The sequence below is a fragment of the Zonotrichia albicollis genome, chromosome 26 (assembly GCF_047830755.1).
Source record: "Zonotrichia albicollis isolate bZonAlb1 chromosome 26, bZonAlb1.hap1, whole genome shotgun sequence".
NCBI lineage: Eukaryota > Metazoa > Chordata > Aves > Passeriformes > Passerellidae > Zonotrichia > Zonotrichia albicollis.
This window is the reverse complement of record NC_133844.1, coordinates 5,784,919-5,807,137: the sequence shown is the minus strand read 5'-3', so window position 1 is coordinate 5,807,137 and position 22,219 is coordinate 5,784,919. Positions and strand designations below refer to the sequence as shown.

Genomic DNA, 22,219 nt, shown 5'->3' with positions numbered 1-22,219 from the left:
ATGACCACTTGTGCCTTGCTACCTGATAAACCACACCCGTTGCTCGTTCAATAAATCCCTCAAATAACACCTTGCCTAAATTCAGCTGCCACTTGAATTTTTTTTATTTTTTTTCCCAAATTTTATATTTTTTTTCCCTTTTCTCTGCCTGAATCCCACGTTTTCCTCAGGCTTCAGGGAAGAACCTGAATGACCACTTGTGCCTTGCTACCTGATAAACCACACCCGTTGCTCATTCCGCAAATAACACCTTGCCTAAATTCAGCCGCCACTTGAATTTTTTTTTTTTTTTTTCCCAAATTTTATATTTTTTCCCCAAATTTTCTATTATTTTTCCCTTTTCCCTGCCTGAATCCCACATTTTCCTCAGGCTTCAGGGAAGAACCTGAACCTGAACGACCAATTATGCGTCACTACCTGATAAACCACACCCGTTGCTCATTCCGCAAATAAAATCCTGCCTAAATTCAGCTGCCACTTGAATTTTTTTTATTTTTTTTTCCCAAATTTTATATTTTTTTACCCAAATTTTCTATTTTTTTTCCCAAATTTTATATTTTTTTTTCCCTTTTCTCCTTTTTTTACCTGATAAACCACACCCGTTGCTCGTTCCATAAATCCTTCAAATAACACCTTGCCTAAATTCAGCCGCCACTTGAATTTTTTTTATTTTTTTCCCCAAATTTTATATTTTTTTCCCTTTTCTCTTCCCGAATCCCACGTTTTCCTCAGGCTTCGGGGAAGAACCTGAACCTGAACGACGAGAGCCAGCACGGGCTGCTGGGATTAAAATTCCCTGGCTTAAAGCATCAGGAAAAAAAGGAGAATTTGAGTTTTTATTTTAAATATTCTGACAAACAAATCCTTGTCCCAGTTTTTCATGGAAAAAATCTAGGATTTTATTTAGGCTGGAATATATTAATTTTATTTCTTTTTATTTATTGTATTATGCCTTGCTACCTGATAAACCACACCCGTTGCTCATTCCATAAATCCCTCAAATAACACCTTGCCTAAATTCAGCTGCCACTTGGATTTTTATATGTTTTTCCCAAATTTTCTATTTTTTTCCCAAATTTTATATTTTTTTACCCAAATTTTCTATTTTTTTTCCCAAATTTTACATGTTTTTTACCCAAATTTTATATTTTTTTACCCAAATTTTATATCTTTTTTCCCCAAATTTTATATTTTTTTCCCCTTTTCCCTGCCTGAATCCCACATTTTCCTCAGGCTTCAGGGGAGAACCTGAACGACCAATTGTGCCTCGCTACCTGATAAACCACACCCGTTGCTCATTCTGCAAATAAAATCCTGCCTAAATTCAGACGCCACTTAAATTTTTTTTATTTTTTTCCCCAAATTTTATGGGTTTTTTCCCTTTTCTCTTCCCGAATCCCACGTTTTCCTCAGGCTTCGGGGAAGAACCTGAACCTGAACGACGAGAGCCAGCACGGGCTGCTGACATTAAAATTCCCTGGCTTAAAGCATCAGGAAAAAAAGGAGAATTTGGGTTTTTATTTTAAATATCTCTGACAAACAAATCCTTGTCTCAGTTTTTTATGGAAAAAATCTAGGATTTTATTTAGGCTGGAATATATTTATTTCTTTTTTATTTATTTTATTTATGCTTCGCTACCTGATAAACCACACCCATTGCTCATTCCATAAATCCCACAAATAACGCCTTGCCTAAATTCAGCTGCCACTTGGATTTTTATATGTTTTTTTCCCAAATTTTATATTTTTTTCCCAAATTTTCTATTTTTTTTCCCAAATTTTATATTTTTTTCCCAAATTTTATATATTTTTTTTCCCAAATTTTATATTTTTTTCCCCAAATTTTATTTTTTTTCCCAAATTTTATTTTTTTTTTCCCAAATTTTATATTTTTTTACCCAAATTTTATATTTTTTTTCCCTTTTCCCTGCCTTAATCCCACGTTTTCCTCAGGCTTCGGGGAAGAACCTGAACCTGAACGACGAGAGCCAGCACGGGCTGCTGAGATTCAAATTCCCTGGCTTAAAGCATCAGGAAAAAAAGGAGAATTTGGGTTTTTATTTTAAATATCTCTGACAAACAAATCCCTGTCCCAGTTTTTCATGGAAAAAATCTAGGATTTTATTTAGGCTGGAATATATTAATTTTATTTCTTTTTATTTATTTTATTATGCCTTGCTACCTGATAAACCACACCCGTTGCTCGTTCCATAAATCCCTCAAATAACACCTTGGCTAAATTCAGCTGCCACTTGGATTTTTATATGTTTTTTTCCCAAATTTTATATTTTTTTTCCCTTTTCCCTGCCTGAATCCCACATTTTCCTCAGGCTTCAGGGAAGAACCTGAACCTGAACGACCAATTATGCGTCGCTACCTGATAAACCACACCCGTTGCTCGTTCCGCAAATAAAATCCTGCCTAAATTCAGCCACCACTTTGATTTTTTTTTTTCCAAAATTTTATATTCTTTTACCCAAATTTTCTATTTTTTTTTCCCAAATTTTATATTTTTTTTCCCAAATTTTTTTTCCCCAAATTTTATATTTTTTTACCCAAATTTTCTGGTTTTTTTCCCCAAATTTTATATTTTTTTACCCCAATTTTCTGGTTTTTTTCCCAAATTTTATATTTTTTTTCCCTTTTCCCTGCCTGAATCCCACGTTTTCCTCAGGCTTTGGGGAAGAACCTGAACCTGAATGACCAATTGTGCCTCGCTACCTGATAAACCACACCCGTTGCTCATTCAATAAATCCCTCAAATAACGTCTTGCCTAAATTCAGCTGCCACTTGGATTTTTATTTTTTTTTTCCGAAATTTTATATTTTTTTTCCCTTTTCTCTGCCTTAATCCCACATTTTCCTCAGGCTTCGGGGAAGAACCTGAACCTGAACAACCAATTATTCCTCGCTACCTGATAAACCACACCCGTTGCTCATTCTGCAAATAAAATCCTGCCTAAATTCAGCTGCCACTTGGATTTTTATATGTTTTTCCCAAATTTTATTTTTTTTTTCCCAATTTTTTTTTCCCAAATTTTATATTTTTTTCCCAAATTTTTTTTCCCAAATTTTATATTTTTTTTCCCAATTTTATTTTTTTTTTCCCAAATTTTACATGTTTTTTACCCAAATTTTCTATTTTTTTTCCCAAATTTTCTATTTTTTTACCCAAATTTTATAATTTTTTTCCCAAATTTTTTTTTTTCCCAAATTTTATATTTTTTTACCCAAATTTTCTATTTTTTCCCCCAAATTTTATATTTTTTCCCTTTTCCCTGCCTTAATCCCACATTTTCCTCAGGCTTCAGGGGAAGAACCTGAACCTGAACGACGAGAGCCAGCACGGGCTGCTGAGATTCAAATTCCCTGGCTTAAAGCATCAGGAAAAAAAGGAGAATTTGGGTTTTTATTTTAAATATATCTGACAAACAAATCCTTGTCCCAGTTTTTCATGGAAAAAATCTAGGATTTTATTTAGGCTGGAATATATTTATTTCTTTTTATTCATTTTATTTATGCCTTGCTACCTGATAAACCACACCCGTTGCTCGTTCAATAAATCCCTCAAATAACGTCTTGCCTAAATTCAGCTGCCACTTGGATTTTTATATGTTTTTTCCCAAATTTTATATTTTTTTACCCAAATTTTCTATTTTTTTCCCCAAATTTAAATTTATTTTCCCCAGGCTTCGGGGAAGAACCTGAACCTCAACGACCAATTGTGCCTCGCTACCTGATAAACCACACCCGTTGCTCATTCCGCAAATAAAATCCTGCCTAAATTCAGCTGCCACTTGGATTTTTATATTTTTTTTTCCCAAAAAAATTTTCTATTTTTTTTCCTGTTTTCCCTGCCTGAATCCCACATTTTCCTCAGTCTTCAGGGGAGAACCTGAACCTGAACGACCAATTATGCCTCGCTACCTGATAAACCACACCCGTTGCTCCTTCCATAAATCCCTCAAATAAAATCCTGCCTAAATTCAGCTGCCACTTGGATTTTTATATGTTTTTCCCAAATTTTATATTTTTTTACCCAAATTTTCTATTTTTTTCCCAAATTTTCTATTTTTTTTTCCCAAATTTTTTTTTCCCCCAATTTTATATTTTTTCACCCAAATTTTATATTTTTTTTCCCAAATTTTACATGTTTTTTCCCCAAATTTTACGTGTTTTTCCCCAAATTTTATGGTTTTTTTCCCTTTTCTCTTCCCGAATCCCACGTTTTCCTCAGGCTTCGGGGAAGAACCTGAACCTGAACGACGAGAGCCAGCACGGGCTGCTGATGCAGCTGCTCAAGCTCACCCACAACTGCCTGAACTTCGATTTCATCGGCACCTCCACGGACGAGTCCTCGGATGATCTTTGCACCGTGCAGATCCCAACCAGCTGGAGATCAGGTGATCCTGCCTGGAAAAACGCTCCTGAGCTGTGGTTTATTGCGAATAAACCACGTGTATCACAAATAAACCACAGCTTTGCAAAGCCACGGGTTAAACTCAGCTCTAAAGCCACCTGATTCATTTTATGTTGTTTTTAAAACACTTTTTACCTTTCAGTCTTTCACCTCTTGTTCCAAAAAACCAGGAAAATGGATCTAAAAAATAAAAAAAAATAGGGAATAACTTGAATAATTTGGCACTTTTTTCCCACATCCTGCTGGTCCCAGCAGGCATTTGATAGGCACAGATTGTATTGCAAATAAACCACATATATTATGAATAAACCACAGCTTTGCAAAGCCATGGGTTAAACTCGGCTCTAAACCCACCTGATTCATTTTATGTTGTTTTTAAAACATTTTTTACCTTCTGGTCTTTCACCTCTTTTGGAAAAATGGATCTAAAAATAAAAAAAAATAGGGAATAACTTGAATAATTTGTCAGCTTTTCCCCACATGCTGCTGTTCCCAGCAGGCATTTGATAGGCACAGATTGTATTGCAAATAAACCACATATATTACAAATAAACCACGGCTTTGCAAAGCCACGGGTTAAACTCAGCTCTGAACCCACCTGATTCATTTTATGTTGTTTTTAAAACACTTTTTACCTTCTGGTCTTTCACCTGTTGTTCCAAAAAACCAGGAAAAATGGATCTAAAAAATAAAAACAAATAGGGAATAACTTGAATAATTTGGCACTTTTTTCCCACATCCTGCTGTTCCCAGCAGGCATTTGACAGGCACAGATTGTATTGCAAATAAACCACATATATTACGAATAAACCACAGCTTTGCAAAGCCACGGGTTAAACGCAGCTCTGAACCCACCTGATTCATTTTATGTTGTTTTTAAAACACTTTTTACCTTTCAGTCTTTTACCTCTTGTTCCAAAAAACCAGGAAAATGGATCTAAAAAATAAAAAAAAATAGGGAATAACTTGAATAATTTGGCACTTTTTTCCCACATCCTGCTGTTCCCAGCAGGCATTTGACAGGCACAGATTGTATTGCAAATAAACCACATAGATTACGAATAAACCACAGCTTTGCAAAGCCACGGGTTAAACTCAGCTCTGAACCCACCTGATTCATTTTATGTTGTTTTTATCTGGTCTTTGACCTCTTGTTCCAAAAAACCAGGAAAAATGGATCTAAAAAAGAAATAAGGAATAATTTGAATAATTTGGCAGCTTTTTCCCACATGCTGCTGTTCCCAGCAGGCATTTGACAGGCACAGATTGTATTGCAAATAAACCACATGTATCACCAATAAACCACAGCTTTGCAAAGCCACGGGTTAAACTCGGCTCTGAACCCACCTGAATAATTTTATGTTGTTTTTAAAACACTTTTTACCTTTCAGTCTTCTACCTCTTGTTCCAAAAAACCAGGAAAAATGGATCTAAAAAAGAAATAAGGAATAATTTGAATAATTTGTCAGCTTTTTCCCACATGTTGCTGTTCCCAGCAGGCATTTGACAGGCACAGATTTTGTTCTTAAAATACTTTCCTGTCATTTTTCTCCCCATTTCCAAGTGCCTGGGGGTGACTCAATTTCTTGAGTCTCAATTTCTCAATTTAGCCTTTTAAAAATACAAAATCCTGGGAGAATTTTTCCGTAGGGTTGTGGTGCTTTGGTGTGACAAATCCACCACGGGTGGGAAAATAAAGATTAGAGCTGTGGGAAATAAATGGAGGTAAAATTTTCTTTTCTCTTGCAGCATTCTTGGATTCTTCGACCCTTCAGTTGTTTTTTGATCTTTATCATTCCATCCCTCCTTCATTTTCTCCTCTGGTAAGTGCAGGGTTAATTTTTCTTTATTTTAGGATTTTCTCTGGGAGATTCCCTGGGGATTGAGATACCTGAAGTGTCCAAATGCTGCTGAGAGTTTTGAAGCATCTCTGAGGTTGGATTTTCCCCTAAATCCTTTTTTTTTTGCTGGAATTCCAACCTCATCCCCTTGAGGGAGCAACTCTTGTTAAATCCCAAACCAAATCCTAAAACCACACCAGGATTCCAGGTTTGGAATTTTCTCCTTCCACCCTTCCAAACAAGGCCAATGTCCATTGGGATGAAAACACAACGGAGCTAAAAGTTGGATTATTTCTTCTGGAAAAAATTAAAAGTTGAATTATTTCTTCTGGAAAAAATTAAAAGTTGGATTATTTCTTCTGGAAAAAATAAAAAGTTGGATTATTTCTTCAAGAAAAAGAATTTTAAAAAGGCCTTTCAGGCATTTATCTGGTAAATATTTTCCATAATTAAGGCTGAGAGGGGAAGGCCTTCAGAAGGATTTTTTCCATGGAGACTCCACTTATTCTGGTGGAGAGTTCATGGCTAATTCTGAATTTCAAGCCTTAAATATTCAGGAGAGGTTTGAGGTGTGAGATTCCTTTTTTAAATGGAAATCTGAAATTATTCCATTGGGAATAATTCAGTTAATGGCTAATTCTGAATTTCAAGCCTTAAATATTCAGGAGAGATTTGAGGTGTGAGATTCCTTTTTTAAATAGAAATCTGAAATTATTCCATTGGGAATAATTCAGTTCATGGCTAATTCTGAATTTCAAGCCTTAAATATTCAGGAGAGGTTTGAGGTGTGAGATTCCTTTTTAAAATTGAAATCTGAAATTATTCCATTGGGAATAATTCAGTTAATGGCTAATTCTGAATTTCAAGCCTTAAATATTCAGGAGAGATTTGAGGTGTGAGATTCCTTTTTTTAAATGGAAATCTGAAATTATTCCATTGGGAATAATTCAGTTCATGGCTAATTCTGAATTTCAAGCCTTAAATATTCAGGAGAGATTTGAGGTGTGAGATTCCTTTTTTAAATGGAAATCTGAAATTATTCCATTGGGAATAATTCAGTTAATGGCTAATTCTGAATTTCAAGCCTTAAATATTCAGGAGAGATTTGAGGTGTGAGATTCCTTTTTTTAAATGGAAATCTGAAATTATTCCATTGGGAATAATTCAGTTAATGGCTAATTCTGAATTTCAAGCCTTAAATATTCAGGAGAGGTTTGAGGTGTGAGAATCCTTTTTTAAATGGAAATCTGAAATTATTCCATTGGGATCCCCATCCCTGGAGGTGTCCAGGGAAAGCCTGGGTGCCAAGGTGGGGATCAAATTTGGATTCTCACCTTTGAGTGCTTTTCCCACCTCAAGAATTCCATAAATTCTGTGATTTTTGGGATGGAGCTGTTGCTTTGCGTGCTGCGATTTCTGAGGGGACAGAATTGTTTGATCCCTAAAGCAGCACCAAACCTCAATCCCTGCTCGTGTCATGAGGGGAAAATTTCTTCCTTTCCTCGTTTTCACCCCTGTTTTTGTGTTTTTTCCCGTTTTTCTGTGTTCCTGGCAGGTTTTATCCTGCTTGGTGCAGATCGCCTCCGTGCGCCGCTCCCTCTTCAACAACGCCGAGAGGGCCAAGTTCTTATCCCACCTGGTGGATGGGGTGAAACGGATACTGGAAAACCCCCAGGTGAGTATTCCAAGGAAAAATCAATCTGTGCATCCTTTCCAGCACATTTCATCCCAAAATATCCTTTTTCGTGGAAAAAAAATTCTTTTAAAAATTCCTTTTTCACGTCCCGCTTGGCCTGCTCTTCCATTTTCCCGCCATTCCGTCACCATGGAAGGTTCGTGGTGGATGTAAGAACAATTTCTCCATTGGAAGGCTGTTTAAGGACTGGAAATATCTCTGGAAATGCCCAAAAAACCAGGAAAATTGGCAATTGCTGACTGGGCAGAGTGGGATTTGTTGGGAGCTTGGACTTGTTCTCTGATTCCATGATGATCTGAACCTCTGGTAGAGCACAGCAGAACTCATCCTGTGAGAACATTTCTCCATTGGAAGAGTGTTTAAGGACTGGAAGCATCCTTGGAAATGCCCAAAAAATGGAAAATTGGCAATTACTGGCCTGGTTTAATGGGCAGGGTGGGATTTGCTGGGAGCTTGGACTTGTTCTCCAATTCCATGATGATCTGAGCCTCTGGTAGAGGACAGCAGAGCTGCTCATGTAGGAGCAATTTTTCCATTGGAAGAGTGTTTGAGGATTGGAAACATCCCTGGAAATGCCCAAAAAATAGGAAAATTGGCAATTACTGACCTGGTTTAATGGGCAGGGTGGGTTTTGTTGGGAGCTTGGACTTGTTGTCCAATTCCATGATGATCTGAGCCTCTGGCAGGGAACAGCAGAACTCATCCTGTAAGAACAATTCTCCATTGGAAGGGCATTTAAGGACTGGAAACATCCCTGGAAATGCCCAAAAAACAGGAAAATTGGCAATTGCTGACCTGGTTTAATGGGTAGGGTGGGTTTTGTTGGGAGCTTGGACTTGTTCTCCAATTCCATGATGATCTGAACCTCTGGTGGAGGACAGCAGAACTCATCCTGTAAGAACAATTCTCCATTGGAGGGGTGTTTAAGGACTGGAAATATCCCTGGAAATGCCCAAAAACCAGGAAAATTGGCAATTGCTGACCTGGTTTAATGGGCAGAATGAGTTTTGCTGGGAGCTTGGACTTGTTATCCAGTTTCATGATGATCTGAGCCTCTGGTAGAGGACAGCAGAGCTGCTCCTGTAGGAGCAATTTTTCCATTGGAAGAGTGTTTGAGGATTGGAAACATCCCTGGAAATGCCCAAAAACGAGGAAAATTGGCAATTACTGACCTGGTTTAATGGGCAGGGTGGGATTTGGTGGGAGCTTGGGCTTGTTGTCCAATTCCATGATGATCTGAGCCTCTGGCAGGGACAGCAGAACTCATCCTGTGGGAACAATTCTCCATTGGAAGAGTGTTTAAGGACTGGAAACAACCCTGGAAATGCCCAAAAAACAGGAAAATTGGCAATTGCTGGCTGGGCAGAGTGGAATTTGTTGGGAGCTTGGTTTTGTTTTTGCAGCTCTCTCTGATTCCATGATGATCTGACCCTCTGGTGGAGGACAGCAGAGCTGCTCCTGTAGGAGCAATTTTTCCATTGGAAGAGTGTTTGAGGATTGGAAACATCCCTGGAAATGCCCAAAACCCAGGAAAATTGGCAATTGCTGACCTGGTTTAATGGGCAGAATGAGTTTTGTTGGGAGCTTGTTCTTGGAGCTCCCTCTGATTCTGTGATGATCCATCTGATCCTCTGGCATGGGGCAGCAGAGCTGCTCCTGTGGGAACCATTTTTCCATTGGAAGGGTATTTAAGGACTGGAAGCATCCCTGGAAATGCCCAAAACCCAGGAAAATTGGCAATTGCTGACCTGGTTTAATGGGCAGAATGAGTTTTGCTGGGAGCTTGGACTTGTTCTCCAAATTCATGATGATCTGAGCCTCTGGTAGAGGACAGCAGAACTCATCCTGTGAGAACAATTCTCCATTGGAAGAGTATTCAAGGACTGGAAATATCCTTGGAAATGCCCAAAAACCAGGGAAATTGGCAGTTGCTGACTGGGCAGGGTGGGATTTGTTGGGAGCTTGGACTTGTTCTCCAATTTCATGATGATCTGAATCTCTGGCAGGGAACAGCAGAACTCATCCTGTGGGAACAATTTCTCCATTGGAAGGGTGTTTAAGGACTGGAAACAACCCTGGAAATGCCCAAAAAACAGGAAAATTGGCAATTGCTGGCTGGGCAGAGTGGGATTTGTTGGGAGCTTGGTTTTTTTGTAGGAGCTCTTTCTGATTCCATGATGCTCTGAGCCTCTGGCAGGGAACAGCAGAACTCATCCTGTAGGAACAATTCTCCATTGGAAGAGTATTTAAGGACTGGAAATGCCCAAAAACCAGGAAAATTGGCAATTGCTGACTGGGCAGAGTGGGATTTGTTGGGAGCTTCGTTTTGTTTTTGCAGCTCTTTCTGATTCCATGATGCTCTGAGCCTCTGGCAGGGAACAGCAGAACTCATCCTGTAAGAACAATTCTCCATTGGAAGGGTATTTAAGGACTGGAAATATCCCTGGAAATGCCCAAAAACAGGAAAATTGGCAATTGCTGGCTGGGCAGAGTGGGATTTGGTGGGAACTTGGACTTGTTCTCCAATTCCATGATGATTTGAGCCTCTGGCAGGGAACAGCAGAACTCATCCTGTAAGAACAATTCTCCATTGGAAGAGTATTTAAGGACTGGAATCATCCCTGGAAATGCCCAAAAACCAGGAAAATTGGCAATTGCTGACTGGGCAGAGTGGGATTTGTTGGGAGCTTGGTTTTGTTTTTGCAGCTCTCTCTGATTCCATGAGGGTCCATGGCAGCCTCAGAGCTGCTCCTGAATCCCCCTCCTCTTTTTGTCCCCTCAGAGTTTATCAGACCCCAACAATTACCACGAGTTCTGCCGGCTGCTGGCCCGGTTGAAAAGCAATTACCAACTGGGAGAACTGGTGAAGGTGGAGAATTACCCCGAGGTGATCCGGCTCATCGCCAACTTCACCGTCACCAGCCTGCAGGTACAGCCCTTCCCTGCCCTCTGCATTCCCTGGAAAACAGGGAATTTTTACAGAAATCCTGCCTGGATCATCCCCTGAAATCCTGAATGGAATCCATGTGGGAAGGCAGAGTTGTTGCCATGCCTCCAGAGGCTTTTCCATATCATAGCAGGGAATAAAACAAAATGTGTGAAATAAGGTTTATTTTTAGGATTCTGTCTCACTTCACTGTTGCAATGCACTCAGGGGGATTGGGAGGAATTGGAATATCGTGGATATTTCCACTGAGCTTTCCAGCTCACAACCACAGCTCTGCACGGGAGAAGGTTTAAAAAAACCAAATTCCTTTGTTTGTGGAATTGGAATTCCTGGGAAGCAGCTCAGGCTGTGCAGTGTGTGGGAGCTGGGGGAGGGCTGGGATTCAGCTGCATGTCCTGGGAATTTGGAATTATCTCCCAGTGTTTCCTCAGTGCTGGGAACAACTCTGGTCCACGTGTGTCCTGAAATTCCTGGTTCATTTGGCAACCAGGCAAGGTGCACCAAGCTGAGCTTTAAACCACTTCCAACCCGAATTCTGTGGGAAAAACTTAAATCAAACAGCACAAATCATGTGTTCCTGGCTTGTTTTCCTTCCATTTTCCCTCTGGAAGCACTGGGAATTTTCTCCCGACAGTTTGCTCTGAAATTCTTGGTTAATTTGGCAACCAGGCAAGATGCAACAAGCTGAGCTTTAAACACCTTCCAACCCAAATTCTGTGGGAAAAACTCGAGTCAAACAACAGAAATCATAACCCCCTGCTTTGTTTTCCTTCTCTTTTCCCTGTGGAAGCACTGGGAATTTGCTCCTAACAATGTGCTCTGAAATTCCTGATTAATTTGGCAACCAGGCCATTACAGGCCAATGGAAGGTGCAGCGAACTGAGCATTAAAAAACTTCCAGGACAAATTCTGAGGGAGAAACTTAAATCAAACAGCACAAATCATAACTCCCTGGTTTATTTTCCTTCTTTTTTTCCCTCTTGAAGCACTGGGAATTTTCTCCCAACAGTGTGCCCTGAAATTCCTGGTTAATTCAGCAACCAGGGCATTAAAAGGCCAATGGAAGGTGCAGCGAGCTGAGCATTAAACACCTTCCAACCCAAATTCTGTGGGAAAAACAAGAGTCAAACAACACAAATAATAACCCCCCTGCTTTGTTTTCCTTCTCTTTTCCCTGTGGAAGCACTGGGAATTTGCTCTCAACAGTGTGCTCTGAAATTCCTGATTAATTTGGTAACCAGGCCATTACAGGCCAATGGAAGGTGCAGCGAACTGAGCAGTGAAAAACTTCCAGGACAAATTCTGAGGGAGAAACTTAAATCAAACAGCACAAATCATAACTCCCTGGTTTATTTTCCTTCTTTTTTCCCTCTTGAAGCACTGGGAATTTTCTCCCAACAGTGTGCCCTGAAATTCCTGGTTAATTCAGCAACCAGGGCATTAAAGGCCAATGGAAGGTGCAGCGAGCTGAGCATTAAACACCTTCCAGCTGAAATTCTGTGGGAAAAACCAGAGTCAAACAACACAAATCATAACTCCTTGCTTTGTTTTCCTTCCCTTTTCCGTGTGGAAGCACTGGGAGTTCGCTCCCAACAGTTTGCTCTGAAGTTCCTGGTTAATTTTGCAACCAATGGAAGGTGCAATGAGCTGAACTTGAAACCCCTTGCAACACAAATTCTGTGGGAAAAACTTGAATCAAACAACACAAATCATAACTCCCTGCTTTGTTTTCCTTCCCTTTTCCCTGTGGAAGCACTGGGAGTTTGCTCCCAACAGTGTGCTCTGAAATTCCTGATTAATTTGGCAACCAGGCCATTAAAGGCCAATGGAAGGTGCAGCGAACTGAGCATTAAAAAACTTCCAGGACAAATTCTGTGGGAAAAACCTGAGTCAAACAACACAAATTGTAACTCCCTGCTTTGTTTTCCTTCTGTCTTCCCTGTGGAAGCACTGGGAATTTTCCCCCAACAATGTGCTCTGAAATTCCTGGTTAATTTAGTAATGAGGCCAGTGGAAAGTGCAGTGAGCTGAGCTTTAAACACCTTCCAGTCCAAATTCTGAGGGAGAAACTTAAATCAAACTGCACAAATCACAACTCCCTGGTTTATTTTCCTTCTTTTTTCCCTCTTCAAGCAGTGGGAATTTTCTCCCAACAGTGTGCCCTGAAATTCCTGATTAATTTGGCAACCAGGCCATTACAGGCCAGTGGAAGGTGCAGCGAGCTGAGCATTAAACACCTTCCAGCTGAAATTCTGTGGGAAAAACCAGAGTCAAACAACACAAATCATAACTCCTTGCTTTGTTTTCCTTCCTTTTTCCCTGTGGAAGCACTGGGAGTTCACTCCCAACAGTTTGCTCTGAAGTTCCTGGTTAATTTTGCAACCAGCGGAAGGTGCAATGAGCTGAACTTGAAACCCCTTGCAGCAGAAATTCTGTGGGAAAAACTTGAATCAAACAACACAAATCATGACTCCCTGCTTTGTTTTCCTTCCCTTTTCCCTCTTGAAGCACTGGGAATTTTCTCCCAGCAGTGTGCTCTGAAATTCCTGGCTAATTTGGCAACCAGGCCATTAAAGGCCAATGGAAGGTGCAGCGAGCTGAGCTTTAAACACCTTCCTGTCCAAATTCTGAGGGAAAAACTTGAATCAAACAGCACAAATCATAACTCCCTGGTTTATTTTCCTTCTTTTTTTCCCTGTGGAAGCACTGGGAATTCGCTCCCAACAGTGTGCACTACCTGCTGAGCCTGTGGCAGCGCCTGGCCGCGTCCGTGCCCTACGTGAAGGCCACGGAGCCGCACATGCTGGAGACCTACACGCCCGAGGTGACCAAAGCCTACATCACCTCCCGCCTGGAGTCCGTGCACATCATCCTCAGGTGAGGCTTCTGCTGATGCTCCTGGGGCTGGCAGGGCTGGGAAGAGTCCAGGTGTTCCCCCTGGAGAGGACATGGCTGAGGTGGCCCTGCCCATGGCACGGGGCAGGACGGGCTGGGATTTTAGCTCTTGCAGCAACTCAAATCACAACTCTCTGCTTTGTTTTCATTCTCTTTTTCTCTTGAAGCACTGGGAATTAGCTCCCAACAGTGTGCCCTGAAATTCCTGGCTAATTTGGCAAGCAGGCCATTAAAGATGTCCAGTGGAAGGTGCTTGAAACTTTTTCCAACCCAAATTCTGTGGGAAAGACTTGAGTTAAACAACACAAATCACAACTTCCTGCTTTGTTTTCCTTCTCTTTTCCCTCTGGAAGCACTGGGAATTTACTCACAACATCGTGCTCTGAAATTCCTGGTTAATTTGGCCAGCAGGCCATTAAAGATGTTGTCCAATGGAAGGTGCTTGAAACCTTTTCCAACCCAAATTCCGTGGGGAAAACGGAACCATTCCGCAATTGTGTGAATTCCAACCTGCACCTCCTGTCAGTAAAACCAGGGAGCTGCTGCTCCTGGGAGTTCCCTGCCCCATTTTCCGTGTGCTCTTTGCAGGGATGGCCTGGAGGACCCTCTGGAGGACACGGGGCTGGTGCAGCAGCAGCTGGACCAGCTGTCCACCATCGGGCGCTGCGAGTACGAGAAGACGTGCGCGCTGCTGGTGCAGCTCTTCGACCAGGCCGCCCAGTCCTACCAGGAGCTGCTGCAGAGCGCCAGCGCCAGCCCCATGGACCTGGCCGTGCAGGAAGGTCAGCCTGGACAGGGATGGGGGCTCCTAACCAAGGGAGCTGGACTGGGAAGTCCCTGCAGAGTGGGGAGGGATGGCGTGGTTGCTCCTTGAGAGGGGTTTCCTAGTCAGTGCTGCCCATCCCGTCCCATGGATCCCAATCCCATCCCATGGATCCCAGTCCCATCCCATGGATCCCAATCCCATCCCATGGATCCCATCCCATCCCATGGATCCCAATCCCATCCCATGGATCCCATCCCATCCCATGGATCCCAATCCCATCCCATGGATCCCAATCCCATCCCATGGATCCCAGTCCCATCCCAAATCCCATCCCATGGATCCCAATCCCATCTCAATCCCATCCCATGGAACCCAATCCCATCCCATGGATCCCAATCCCATCCCATGGATCCCAGTCCCATCCCATGGATCCCAATCCCATCCCATGGATCCCATCCCATCCATGTCACCACCAGCCCCATGGACCTGGCCGTGCAGGAAGGTCAGCCTGGACAGGGAATGGGGGCTCCTAACCAAGGGAGCTGGACTGGGAAGTCTCTGCAGAGGGGAGGGATGGCGTGGTTGCTCCTTGGGAGGGGTTTCCTAGTCAGTGCTACCCATCCCATCTCGTCCCACAGATCCCAATCCTATCATAAATCCCATCCCATGGATCCCAGTCCTATCATAAATCCCATCCCATGGATCCCAATCCCATCCCATGGATCCCAATCCCACCCCATGGATCCCAATCCCATCCCAATCCCATCCCATCCCTCTTTCCCTGCTCTGGGCTCTGGCTGTGGATTTTCCCCTCCTCACTGGCTGGAGATGGTGCTGTCCTGCAGCTCATTCCATTATCCAGGGGGAAAACGGATTTATTTTGGGAAAAATGGATTATTTGGGATTTGTTTTGCCCCGGGGTGGCCGCTGGGGGTGCCCAGGGTGCTGCCAGCCCTGACGGTGTCCCCGGTGTCCCCAGGGCGGCTGACGTGGCTCGTGTACATCATCGGCGCCGTCATCGGCGGCCGCGTCTCCTTCGCCAGCACGGACGAGCAGGACGCCATGGACGGAGAGCTGGTCTGCAGGTAGGGAACTGCAGGGGAATCCACTGGGAATTCCGGGAAAATCCATCCGGGAATTCCAGGAAAATCCATCCAGGAATTCCAGCAAAATCCACTGAGATATTCCAGCAAAATCCACCCGGGAATTCTAGCAAAATCTACCCAGGATGTTCCAGATATTCCAGGAAAATCCATCCAGGATATCTCACAAAAATTCACCTGGGATATTCCAGCAAAATCCATCCAGGAATTCCGGGAAAATCCATCCAGGAATTCCAGCAAAATCCACTGAGATATTGTAGCAAAATCCACTGAAATATTCCAGCAAAATCCACCTGGGAATTCTAGCAAAATCTACCCGGGATGTTCCAGATATTCCAGGAAAATCCATCCAGGATATCTCACAAAAATTCACCTGGGATATCCCAGCAAAATCCACCTGGGAATTCTAGCAAAATCCACTGAGATATTCCAGGAAAATCCATCCAGGAATTCCAGCAAAAGCCACTGAGATATTCTAGCAAAATTTACCCAGGATGTTCCAGATATTCCAGGAAAATCCATCCAGGATATCTCACAAAAATTCACCTGGGATATTCCAGCAAAATCCACCTGGGATATTCCAGCAAAATCCATCTAGGAATTCCGGGAAAATCCACTGAGATATTGTAGCAAAATCCGCCCGGGAATTCTAGCAAAATCTACCTAGGATGTTCCAGATATTCCAGGAAAATCCATCCAGGAATTCCAGCAAAATCCATCCAGGAATTCCAGCAAAAGCCACTGAGATATTCTAGCAAAATTTACCCAGGATGTTCCAGATATTCCAGGAAAATCCATCCAGGATATCTCACAAAAATCCACCTGGGATATTCCAGCAAAATCCACCTGGGATATTCCAGCAAAATCCACCTGGGATATTCCAGCAAAATCCATCCAGGAATTCCAGCAAAATCCACAGAGATATTCTAGCAAAATCCACTGAGATATTGTAGCAAAATCCACTGAGATATTCCAGCAAAATCCACCCGGAAATTCTAGCAAAATCTACCCAGGATGTTCCAGATATTTCAGGAAAATCCATCCAGGAATTCCGGGAAAATCCATCCAGGAATTCTAGCAAAATCCACTGAGATATTCCAGCAAAATCCACCCAGGAATTCTAGCAAAATCTACCCAGGATGTTCCAGATATTCCAGGAAAATCCATCCAGGAATTCCAGCAAAATCCACCTGGGATATTCCAGGAAAATCCATCCAGGAATTCCAGCAAAATTCACCAAGACATCCCAGAAAAATCCACCCAGGAAATTCCAAGCAAAATCCACCTGGGAATTCCACCAAAATTCCACTGGGATATTCCATTAAATCCAGCTGGGATATTCCATTAAATCCACAGGGGATATTCCAGATATTCCATTAAACCCACCCAGGCAATTCCATTAAATCCACCTGGGATATTCCATTAAATCTACAGGGGATATTGCATTAAATCCACATGGGATATTCAATTAAATGGGATATTCCATTAAATCCAGCTGGGATATTCCATTAAATCCACATGGGAATTCCAGCAAAATCCACTGGGATATTCCATTAAATCCACATGGGATATTCCATTAAATGGGATAATTCATTAAATCCAGCTGGGATAATTCATTAAATCCAGCCAGGATATTCCATTAAATCCAGCTGGGTTATTCCATTAAATCCTGTTGGGATATTCCATTAAATCCACAGGGGATATTCCATTAAATCCAGAAAGATGGGAGAGCGTTATTCCCATTTTTCCAGCTCTGAATCCAGTGGGAATTTGGGTTGTGACAGGGAATGAGGGTGGAAAAAGGAATTGTTCATTCATTATTGATTAGGGAATATTTGGCATGGAAATGCTGGGGATTAGTGGGAATGTTGGGCTTGGAAAATTCGGATTTTATGATGTAATGACCTGGGGTTTTGGGATTAGAATCCAGTGGGAATTTGGGTTGGAACAGAGACTGAGGGGGACGGAGCAGGGAAAATTGAATTTTTGTCCCCCCTTTTCTCCCTCATTTCTTCTCCCCCTTTCCCCCCTTTTCTCCCTCTTTTCTCCCACCTTCCCCCACATTTTCCTTGTTTCCCCCGCCTTTTTCACTTTCCCCCCATCTTTCCCCCCTTTTCCCCAACTTTTCTCTCACTTTTCCTCTTCTTTCCCCCCTTTTTCTGTTTTCTGTTTTCTCCCCCTTTCCTTCCCCCCCTTTTTGCCCTTTCTCCTTCCCTTCCCTTCCCTTCCCTTCCCTTCCCTTCCCTTCCCTTCCCTTCCCTTCCCTTCCCTTCCCTTCCCTTCCCTTCCCTTCCCTTCCCTTCCCTTCCCTTCCCTTCCCTTCCCTTCCCTTCCCTTCCCTTTTCCACATTTCCCCCTTTTTCTCCCCCTTTTCCTCTTTACCCCCCCTTCTTTTCCCCCTTTTCTCTCCCCCTTTCCCCTTTTCCTTTCCCCCTTTTCCCCCCATTTTCTCCCCCATTTCCCCCTTTCTTTCCCCTTTTTCCCCCTTTCCTTTCCCACCTTTCCTTCCCCCCTTTTCCTCTTTACCTTCCCCCTCTTTTCCCCCTTCTCCCTCCCCCTTTCCCCCTTTCCTTTCCCCCCTTTTTCCCCCCTTTCCCCCTTTCTTTCCCCCTTTTCCCCTTTCCTTTCCCACCTTTCCCCCTTTACTTTTCCCCCTTTCCTTCCCCCTCTTTTTCCCCTTTTCTCTCCCCCTCTTCCCCCTTTCTTTCCCCTTTCCCTTTCCCTTTCCCTTTCCCTTTCCTTTCCCCCCATTTCCCCCTTTCCTTCCCCCCTTTTTCTCATTACCTTCCCCCTCTTTTCCCCCTTTTCTCTCCCCCTCTTCCCCCTTTCCTTTCCCCCCTTTCCCCCTTTCCTTTTCCCCATTTCTCCCCAATTTCCCCCTTCCCTTTCCCCTTTTTCCCCCCTTTCCCTCACTCTTCCCCCTTTCCTTTTCCCCTTTTTCCCCCGCTTTTCCCCTTTTCCTTTCCCCCATTTTCCCCCTTTTCCCCCTTTCCTTTTCCCCCTTTTCCTCTTTACCTTCCCCCTCTTTTCCCCCTTTTCTCTCCCCATTTCCCCCTTTCCTTGCCCCCTTTCCCTCACTCTTCCCCTTTTCCTTTCCCCCCTTTTCCCTTTTCCTTTCCTTCCCCCCTTTTCCTCTTTACCTTCCCCCTTTTCTCTCCCCCTTTTCCCCCTTTTCCCCTTTTCCCCTGCTCTTCCCCTTTTCCTTCCCCCCCTTTTCCCTTTTCCTTTCCCCCTTCCCCCCTTTCCTTTCCCCCTTTTCCCCTTTTCCCCCTTTCCCCTTTCCCTTCCCCTTTCCCCTTTCCCCTTTTCCTTTCCCCCTTTCCCTTTCCCCATTTCCCCCCTTTCCTTTCCCCATTCCCGTTCCCTGCCCAGGGTTCTGCAGCTGATGAACCTGACGGACTCTCGGCTGGCGCAGGCGGGCAATGAGAAGCTGGAGTTGGCCATGCTGAGCTTCTTCGAGCAGTTCCGCAAGATCTACATCGGGGACCAGGTGCAGAAATCCTCCAAGGTGGGCACCACCCCAAACCCAAACCCCAAACCCCAAACCCCAACCCCAAATCCAGAAATCCCCAAATCCCCAAATTCCCAAACCCCCAAATCCCAAATCCCCAAATCCCCAAACCCCAAACCCCAAATTCCCAAATCCCCAAATTGCCAAATTCCCAAACCCCCAAACCCCAAACCCCAAACCCCAAATCCCCAAAACCCCAAATCCCCAAACCCCAAACCCCAAATCCCCAAATCCCAAATCCCCAAATCCCCAAAACCCCAAATCCCCAAACCCCAAATCCCCAAACCCCCAAACCCCAAATCCCCAAAACCCCAAATCCCCAAACCCCCAAATCCCCAAAACCCCAAATCCCCAAACCCCAAACCCCAAATCCCCAAATCCTCAAAATAAATCCCATTTTTGTGGTTTCTCCTGAAATTAAATCCCATTTTCTGTGATTCTTCTTGGAATTAAATCAAATTTTCTGGGATTTCTCCTAGAAATAGATCCCATTTCTATGATTTCTCCTCATTTGACCTGAAATTAAATCCCATTTTCTGTGATTCTTCTTGGAATTAAATCCCATTTTCTGTGATTTCTCCCAGAATTAAATCAAATTTTCTGGGATTTCTCCTGAAATTAAATCCCATTTTCTATGATTCTTCTTGGAATTAAATCCCACCCATTTCTATGATTTCTCCTCATTTGACCTGAAATTAAATCCCTGTTTCTGTAATTTCTCCCAGAATTAAATCCCATTTTCTGCAGTTTCTCCCAGAATTGAATCAAATTTTCTGTGATTCTTCTTGGAATTAAATCAAATTTTTTGTGATTTCTCCTGAAATTAAACCCCATTTTCTGGGATTCTTCTGGGAATTCAATCCCATTTTCTGCAATTTCTCCCTGAATTGAATCGCATTTTCTGGGATTTCTCCTGGAATTCAATCCCATTTTCTGTGATTCTTCTTGGAATTAAATCCCACCCATTTCTATGATTTCTCCTCATTTTAGCTGGATTTAAATCCCATTTTCTGTAATTTCTCCTAAAATTAAATCAAATTTTCTGTGATTTTTCCCTGAATTAAATCGCATTTCTATGATTTCTCCTAAAATTAAATCCCATTTCTATGATTTCTCCTCATTTGACCTGAAATTAAATCCCATTTTCTGTAATTTCTCCCAGAATTAAATTTTCTGTGATTTCTTCCTGAATTAAATCCCATTTTCTGGGATTTCTTCTAATTTTAACTGGAATTAAATCCCATTTTCTGGGATTCTTCCTGAAATTAAATCCCATGGAGGAGAAATTGGATTGGAATCAAAACAATTCCCAGGGAGAATTCCAGAAAAATCCTGGCTGTGTTTGGAGGTTTAGCACGGTGAAAATCCAATATTTTTTTGGGGGGAATTTTAGGGAATTGTTTGGGAATTTTAGGGAATTTCTAGGGAATTTCCCCAAATCCATTTTTGGGGATGTCAAATCCATTTTTCCAATTAAAAAAGATTGGGATCGAAACAATTCCCAGGGAAAATTCCAGTGAAATCCACTCAAATCCTGATTTTGTTTGGAGGTTTAGCACGGTTAAAATCCAATTTTTTTTAGGGAATTTTAGGGGATTTTTAGAGAATTTTTTAGGGAATTTTAGGGAATTTTTTTGAGAATTTTAGGGAATTTTTTGGGAATTTTAGGGAATTTTTCAGGAATTTTAGGGAACTTTTAGGGAATTTCCCCAAATCCATTTTTGGGGATGTCAAATCCATTTTTCCAATTATAAAAAAACAGGAATTTTGGCTGTGTTTGGAGGTTTGGCACGGTTAAAATCCAATTTTTTTTAGGGAATTTTTAGGGAATTTTTTGGGAATTTTAGGGAATTTCTAGGGAATTTCCCCAAATCCATTTTTGGGGATGTCAAATCCATTTTTCCAATTAAAAAAACCCGAGAATTTTGGCTGTGTTTGGAGGTTTAGCATGGTTAAAATCCAAATTTTTTTTAGGGAATTTTAGGGAATTTTTTGGGAATTTTAGGAAATTTTTAGGGAATTTTCCCAAATCCTCCTTTTTTAATCTCAAGCCATACTGCTAAGACAAAAAAGAAGAAAAATCAGAAAAAAATCAGAATTTTGACACAATGTAAAAACCCCTCGACATCCCTTTTTCCCGGAGATGGAAAATCCGATTTTTTGGGAGAATTCCCATTTTTCCTGGCACTTTGGAATTCTTTTTTTCCATATTTTTTTTTGGGAGCAGCTGTACCGGAGGCTGTCGGAGGTGCTGGGGCTGAACGACGAGACCATGGTGCTGAGCGTCTTCATCGGCAAGATGTGAGTGCCGGGAATTCCTGGGAATTTCTGGGAATTCCTGGGAATTCCTGGGAATTCCTGGAATTCCTCACCCTGAAAAGCTGGGATTGGTGTAGGGAGCTCGGGGGGTTTGGGATGGGATTTTCCAAAGGACAAAAATTCCCACAAAAATTCCAGGTGTAGCCAATCCCACAGAATTCCAGGTGTAACCAATCCCAAAAATTCCAAGGGCAGCCAATCCCATAAATTCCAGCTGGAACCAATCCCAGAAATTCCATGTGTGGAATTCTCAGAAATTCCAGGTGTAACCAATCCCAGAGAATTCCAGGTGTAACCAATCCCAGAAATTCCAGCTGGAACCAATCCCAAAAATTCCAGGTGCAGCCAATCCTAGAAATTCCAGGTGTAACCAAGCCCAGAAATTCCAAGGGCAGCCAATCCCAAAAATTCCAGGGATAACCAATCCCTCAGAATTCCAGATGTAACCAATCCCAAAAATTTCAAGTGTAACCAATCCCACAGAATTTAAGGGGCCTGGGATCCCAGAGAATTCCAGGTGCAGCCATTCCCAGAAATTCCAGGTGTAACCAATCCCACAGAATTTAAGGGGCCTGGGATCCCACAGAATTCCAGGTGTAGCCAATCCAATAATTCCAGGTGTAACCAATCCCACAGAATTCCAGGTGTAGCCAATCCAATAATTCCAGGTATAACCAATCCCAAAAATTCCAGGTGTAACCAATCCCACAGGATTCCGGGT

General features: G+C 42.4%; 1 protein-coding gene across 2 annotated transcripts in view; it reads left to right on the top strand.

Annotated features, from left to right (window-relative positions):
- XPO7 (exportin 7) overlaps positions 1 to 22,219 on the top strand; it is a 77,758-nt gene that overhangs the window by 25,081 nt on the left and 30,458 nt on the right. For both annotated transcript variants that reach the window (XM_074559054.1, XM_074559053.1), the window contains exons 7-15: positions 4,238 to 4,403; positions 6,170 to 6,243; positions 7,817 to 7,936; positions 10,740 to 10,886; positions 13,609 to 13,781; positions 14,388 to 14,581; positions 15,545 to 15,650; positions 19,041 to 19,176; positions 21,407 to 21,480. In XM_074559054.1, coding sequence (XP_074415155.1) covers positions 4,238 to 4,403; positions 6,170 to 6,243; positions 7,817 to 7,936; positions 10,740 to 10,886; positions 13,609 to 13,781; positions 14,388 to 14,581; positions 15,545 to 15,650; positions 19,041 to 19,176; positions 21,407 to 21,480 — 1,190 coding nt within the window. The remainder of the gene's footprint in view (positions 1 to 4,237; positions 4,404 to 6,169; positions 6,244 to 7,816; positions 7,937 to 10,739; positions 10,887 to 13,608; positions 13,782 to 14,387; positions 14,582 to 15,544; positions 15,651 to 19,040; positions 19,177 to 21,406; positions 21,481 to 22,219) is intronic.